General features: G+C 41.5%; 1 protein-coding gene across 1 annotated transcript; it reads left to right on the forward strand.

The window, feature by feature from the left end:
* Window positions 1–4: 4 nt before the first annotated feature.
* On the forward strand, window positions 5–6,320 carry LOC123172538 (eukaryotic translation initiation factor 3 subunit A; the record flags this gene model as incomplete). Its single annotated transcript, XM_044589492.1, has 12 exons — window positions 5–244; window positions 852–1,067; window positions 1,139–1,507; window positions 1,595–1,624; window positions 2,356–2,583; window positions 2,723–2,884; window positions 3,437–3,655; window positions 3,733–3,936; window positions 4,348–4,551; window positions 4,643–4,723; window positions 5,182–5,383; window positions 5,514–6,320. Coding segments are annotated over 12 exons (2,703 nt in total), but the record flags the coding sequence as incomplete, so codon positions are not given.
* Window positions 6,321–6,905: the final 585 nt, after the last annotated feature.

The following is a 6,905-nucleotide window of genomic DNA, read 5'->3' on the forward strand; positions in this document are numbered from 1 at the left end:
GTCCAATGAGAAAGCCGAGGAAGCCAGGAATCAGGCACAAGCACTGGAAGATGCTCTGGATGTCGTCGATCTTGAAGCGGACAAGCGTCCAGAGGACTTGATGCTCAGTTATGTCAGGGGGGAGAAAGGGAAGGGAAGATCTGACAGGGAGTTTGTCACTCCATGGTTTAAGTTTCTGTGGGAGACATACAGGATGGTGCTTGAGATACTGAGAAATAATTCAAAGCTTGAAGCGCTATATGCTGTAAGCCATTTTACTGCTTTGCCATTATCCTAGTGGTCACTTCATTATTAATATAGTTATATGCATTTGGTTTTGTCATTTATGGTTAACTGAAACATCAAGGTGATGCACTGTTTCTATAGACTCTGTGCACCAAATGGTCCGGCACTGTTCTGATTTTCCACTACCAAACAGCCAATTTGGTCTTTTGATTTCCCTAGCCATTCTGCCTGTCATTACGTTTCAGAAACATCTCCCTGGTAGTTTATACTGCAGTATAGCTTCATGCATCTTTTCAAAGTAACATTTTTGGTTTAACCAGTACGTTTTGACACCATGTACATTTCTGTCCTTTTGCATATACTATTTGTGAAATGAACTAGTATTTAATTCCTTTGTACATACTTAACCAATTCATTATGTAGGTACCCTTTTCTTTCCTTTGAAAATAAATCTGTAGAGTATTCTGGTTCTTTTCTGCTCTCCCTAATTTTTCAGAAGCAACTATTTGGTTCCTTTTGTACATAGCTTACCAATGCATCATGTAACTACTCTGTTTCTTATTATTATCTACTAAATGCTTTTCACCAGCTAATCTGTCTGTTATTTTGAACTTTTCAATATGCAGATGACTGCACACAAGGCTTTTCAATTTTGCAAGCAGTATAAAAGAGCCACTGAATTCCGTAGGTTGTGTGAGATAATTAGAAACCATCTTGCAAACTTGAACAAATATCGTGACCAGCGAGATCGTCCTGATCTGACTGCCCCCGAAACCTGTCAGCTGTATCTTGATACTAGGGTTGAACAACTGAAAATTGCTACAGAACTTTCCCTATGGCAGGTCTGTTTCACAACTCATCTTATCTTAATGCTAAAGATATAGATTCACCAACCAAGGTCTTGTTCTTGCAGGAAGCCTTCCGATCTGTGGAGGATATCCATGGCTTGATGAGCATGGTTAAGAGGACTCCAAAACCATCTGTCCTGGTCGTATATTATGCCAAACTAACTGAAATATTCTGGATATCCGAGAGTCACTTGTATCATGCATATGCATGGCTGAAGCTTTTCAACTTGCAGAAGAGCTTCAATAAGAAGTTAACTCAGAAGGATCTGCAAATACTAGCATCTTCTGTTTTGCTCGCTGCACTTTCTGTTACACCATATGACCATAAATATGGTGCATCTCATCATGAGCTTGAAAATGAAAAAGACCGTAGCTTGCGTATGGCCAACCTTTTCAATTTCTCCTTCGACTCCAAGCGTGAAAATAGAGAAATGGTTTGCTTTCCATCTGTTCTCCAAGTTAAGATAAATTTCCATAGTCTAATTATTTGTTTTCTGACAAATCTCCTGTTTACTTTTCAGGTTTCTAGAGCTTCTCTTCTTTCTGAGTTGGTATGCCGTGGATCCTTTTTTGGCTGCTGTTATTTTTTATTATATGCTGCCAAACTGTTTAATGTCTCTGTTATCACATGGATCCAGTCTTCCGAAAATATTGCATTCTCATTGATGTCTTGTCTTTGTCATATATGGGCATCTTGAACACAATCTGCTATTATGGGGTTGGTTGTCCATGTTACCAGGCATTCTTATATGAGAATAATCTCCTCTGATGCCAGCATTTATTTGTAGGCGCTTAGGTGATAGTGATTTCTTTTTGCTGCCTTCTAGCCAGAATAATGCACAATCTCATTTTGAGCATTGATGCCTCATCAAGCAGCGATGCTAAGATATACACATCTGTCCTACATGGCAAGAGAACGTCTTTTTTTCTTTTCTTTTCCTGATCACCTCCTGCACCTGCAATGCTCTAAAACCTGATCAATCGCTTTAGATAGCTTTGTAGCTCTGAAATTTATATTAGATCTGCAAGTCCACAGAACAGGACATCTGTTGATGCATCCCTGATGTGCTGTTCTGTTTGTGTGATGATTGAATTTACTTGCATCGCTTTTGTTTCAATTTTCTCAAGTATGAAAGCACTTCTTTCTTTGTGTAGTCACATAATCATGTTGTTTTTCTATGTTTATATAGCTGTGTTATATTTTGGCCAATTAGCTGGCAATCTACATCATGCAATTTCTCCTGCCTCTCTCTCTCTCTCTCTAACTATGATATGAAAATAGGCTGCCAAAGGTGTGATTTCATGTGCTTCCCAAGAAGTGAAAGATCTATACAATCTTATGGAGCATGAGTTCCTTCCTCTGGATCTAGCATCGAAAGTACAGCCTCTGCTTTCTAAGATTTCTACGATCGGAGGAAAGCTTTCAGCTGCATCTTCAGTTCCTGAAATTCAGTTATCACAGTACCAATCTGCCTTGGAGAAGCTTACAACACTGAGGGTGCTGCAGCAGGTCCTATGCTATGTCCCACTAGCCATAGTATATGTGTTCATGCCACTTTTTTTTTTTGCTAATATGTATTTCACTTTATCAAACTTTACATCACTATTTGTGAAACATGTTTCTCAACTCTCTTTTTAACCATTTTCAGGCATCTCGTATTTTCCAGTCCATGAAGATTGACATGCTCTCCAGAATGATCCCATTCTTTGACTCCAATGTCGTGGAGAAGATGGCTGTTGATGCGGTCAAACATAATTTTGTTGCTATGAAAGTTAACCATTTGTCTGGAGCTGTTCATTTCGGCAAAATGGTATGTGGCTCTATTCTGACCACTGGTGCTATCTTCTTAGGCTTCTCAAAATTTACTCATTGAAGGCTTCATTTTTTTCCGGTGCTGTTTATTTGCTATAAGGATCACAGATGCATTGCCTGCCTTGCGATTTTATGTTATTTGTCTTGCCTACTGATATTCCTTGGCCAAAGAGGCTTGTCCCTTGGGTTTTCGATTTTTTTTAAGTAACTTACTGTTCACAGTGAATGGTTTCATTGTTACCTATTATAGATGAGAAATAGGTGCAGCATGACATGACTGGTCTTTGAGGAATTAATGATGTGTCAGGCTTGTCTGTTCACAGAAACAATATAACGATTGGTTGATTGTTTCTCTTACTTATTTTAGCATCCACATGTGGTGATTGATTGAGCGTATTGTTTCATGCAATTTCATACAAGTATTTGGAATTTAACCTGCTTGTCATCAGTTGTTTTTCCATTTCCATCTCATCTTAACAGATAAATAGATCATTACCCAACATATATCTTCCCATCTACTTGTTGTTATCTGACTTATTTCTCTTTGCAGGACATAGAGTCTGATGCACTTGGTAGTCACCTCTGTGTCTTCACTGATTCCCTAAACAAAGCAAGGAGTCTCATTCATCCACCTGTGCATAAACCATCCAAACTCGGTGAAAACTTCAGTCTCGCTGGAGTGGTGGAGAAAGAACATAAAAGGCTTCTTGCGAGGAAATCAATTATTGAAAAACGTAAAGAAGACCTTGAGCGTCAAATATTGGAAAAGGTTTCCTATTTGCTTACTCTTAACTCCTGGTTGTTTTATGGAGTCTTTATTTAATGTTTATGCATTTCTATTTCCAGGAAAAAGTAGAAGAGTCAAAGAGATTGAGTATCCAGAAGAAATCTGCAGACGAGGAAAGGGAGAGGCTTTTGAAGGACCAGAGACTTAGGCAGCAGCAGAGGATCAGTCAAGAAATAAAGGATAAAGATAAGAGGGCTGCAGAAAAAATAATAGAAGATTTTCAAAAAATAAATAAGAAAGGGGAAAAAATTCTCATTGAGGGGGTAAGATACTATTTTGGATTTCCAATAATTACCGCTCCATGCTAACTGGCAATGTTTTAATAGTTTGCGTATTTCCTTGGAACGCAACTTAATTTTGCTAGCGCTAAATCTGAATGCCTTTTACTTATTAGAATTTTGATTACTGTTATATTTCTGTATGGTCAGCTTCATTTTGACATTTGAACTATTTGTTTCTGTGCCCCTAAAAAAGGGGGATAGTCAGCTGTAGAGGAATGACAGGTGGTTAGATAAGGTGCAGGATCATTTGTTTCTGTACATTGCTGCTTAAATGGTCTGCCAACTTAGCTAAATTATTATCACTTGCAGTTTGTAACCAGTACATAGACACATGCATGTACTTTTGTAGTTTTGGTGTATGGTGTTCTGATACATTGAATGCTCACATGGCAGGATATGACAAAACAATCCGCCATGGAGGTGGTACGGACTCGACAGATTAGGGAGCGTGATGAGATGGAAAAAAAACTGCAGAAGCTTGCAAAGAAAATGGATCACTTGGAGAGGGCAAAACGGCAGGAGGAAGCCCCACTGATTGAAGAGGCCTTCCAAAAGCGCCTTCAGGAAGAAAAGATCCTTCATGAGCAAGAGCAGCTGGTTTGTCTTTACTGTTATTTTGTTGTTTACAAGATGCATACTATAATTGTTGTTCGCGTGCTCACATTCATTATGTATTTTTACTTGGCAGAGAGAGATTGAGCTCAGCAAGCAACACCACGTGGGTGACTTGCAGGAGAAAAACAGGCTTTCTCGATTGTTGGAGCATAAGGTATGTATCCTTCTTGCAACTGCATTCAGCAGTGCTGATTCTGTCCTTGTGGTATTCAGAGTATTCGTGATCAGCTTTCCATTACTTTCCAAGCTTATAAGTAATATATAGTTGATTTTGTCCACAGAGGGAATGTTGAGTATAGTTGTTGCAGTGATTATACTTTCTACCCTACTTGAATGGTTTTTGTTTTGTTTGGACAAAATTATGTGTTTGCATGTCTGCTGATGAGGTTAAACGTTCTCAGAATGGATTGCAGATGTGTTTAACTTGTTTGGTTGATTAACCCCAGATTAGATTTAAATTCATCATGTATTTCAGCATATAATATTTTTAGTTTTTTCCTTTATTATATGGGCATTGTCAACCTATAAGCTTTTTTCAGTACGTATTTGTTTCCTTCTCAGAAGACTGCCTTCCTTCCATCTTGTTAATCTTATCAAAACTTCCCGTTTCAGAATGCTTTCCAGGAAAGAATTGTCCAACGCCGTGAAGCTGAGTTTAGTAGCCTAAGGAAAGAGAGGGAAGAAAGAATTAGTCAGTTGATATCTTCAAGAAAGCGTGAAAGGGAGACTGTACGGAAATTGATGTATTATCTGAACATGGAGGAACAACGGATTCAAAGGGTGCGCGAGGAAGAGGAGGCTAGAAAACATGAAGGTTAGTGATTCCAGCTTTAACTTGGAACTGGAAGTATTGTTCATGTCATTGGGAAGCAAGGAAAACACATTCTAGCTGATCATCAAGTATTATTTATTGTTGGCAATAACACCACCTCATTGATTTGCAGAGGAAGAGAGGAAGAAGAGGGAGGAAGCGGAGACGAAACTCAAGCTTGACGCCATTGCAGCAATTCAGAGGGAGAAGGAAAGGGAGGTGGAAGAGAAGAAGGAAAAAGAGAGAAGGGAGGCTCTCCTAAGAGCAGCGGACCCACCTGATGCGCGGCCTACTGCCACCATCGCACCACCAGCCGCCGCTCCTGGTTCTAACAAGTTTGTCCCGCGGCACAGACGTGGCGGTGAGGGTAGCAGCCAGAGGACGGCTGTTGCACCTGAAGCAGCAGACCGTTGGGATGCTCGCCAAGAGGCTCCTCATGCACGGGAAGTGCGCCCCCTCTGCCAGGATGCGCTCCCGCTCCAGGAAGCAGACCGCTGGAGCCGCCGTCCCCTCCGCCAAGATGTTCCTCCCGCGCGCCAAGAAGCGCCCCCAGCCCGCCAGCCAGATGGTGCTCCTCCAGCTGGTTCTACTACTGACCGCTGGCGTCCTGGTGGTGGATCTAGGCCCTCTGCAAATTCTTCATCGGCTTCTTCTTCGTCGACCGGCTGGAGGAAGAACTGAAGCTGCCTGCCCTGAAATGCATGCGCTGTGCCCTGCCAGCAGGTTGAGATTTTTGCAGTTGCTTGAATTTGTCTGCCGCGCACCAGATTTTGTTCCTAAGCATGGACTCTTCTTTAGGTTTTCTTCCTTTGCACCTTTGCACCATTTCGAAGTCAGTGTTAATTTTGAGCTTTTGAGAGAAAGTACTCAATAGTACATGACTTGTTGCTGTTTGTTATTTTTGACAAAAAGTTGCAACTAATCTTGGGACACAGACATATCCAATTGACTCTGAATCATTAGAGCATCTCTAGCAGATCATGTAAATAGCGGTACTGCAAATTTCGTTTAAGGGTTAACACCATAGTTGGCCGGAAGTTCATTACAGCACATACTCCCTTCGTTCCAAAATAGATGACCCAATTTTATACTAACTTTAGTACAAAGTTAGGTCATCTATTTTGGAACGGATAGAGTAATAGATAAACCTAATCTAAACTACTCTATGGCTTGACATTGAGATAATACTCGGCAGTGGAGTTGGAGAGAGTGAAGGTGAGCTAGTGCTCCTTTGCCGTCATGAGCCACGCGGTGGTTCCTTCTTATTATCTCGCCACCTCGACGAGCTTGAGGTTTGTCTCGCGGAAACGCTTGATGGTCGGCCAAATGAGGTCCCTGATCACGTCGAACTCCTTCCAGCACTCCTCCTTGGCTGCCTCGAGCCATGCGGTGGTGCCTTCTTGTCTGGCCACGACCGCCTCATGGAAACGCCTGGTGGTTGGCCAAAGGAGGTCCATGATCCCGTCGAACTCCCTCCATGCCCTCCGGGCGATGCTGCGGAAGAGGGCACGCGCGCTCCCTTGCC

Source organism: Triticum aestivum, unplaced genomic scaffold, assembly GCF_018294505.1.
Source record: "Triticum aestivum cultivar Chinese Spring unplaced genomic scaffold, IWGSC CS RefSeq v2.1 scaffold176798, whole genome shotgun sequence".
Lineage (NCBI taxonomy): Eukaryota > Viridiplantae > Streptophyta > Magnoliopsida > Poales > Poaceae > Triticum > Triticum aestivum.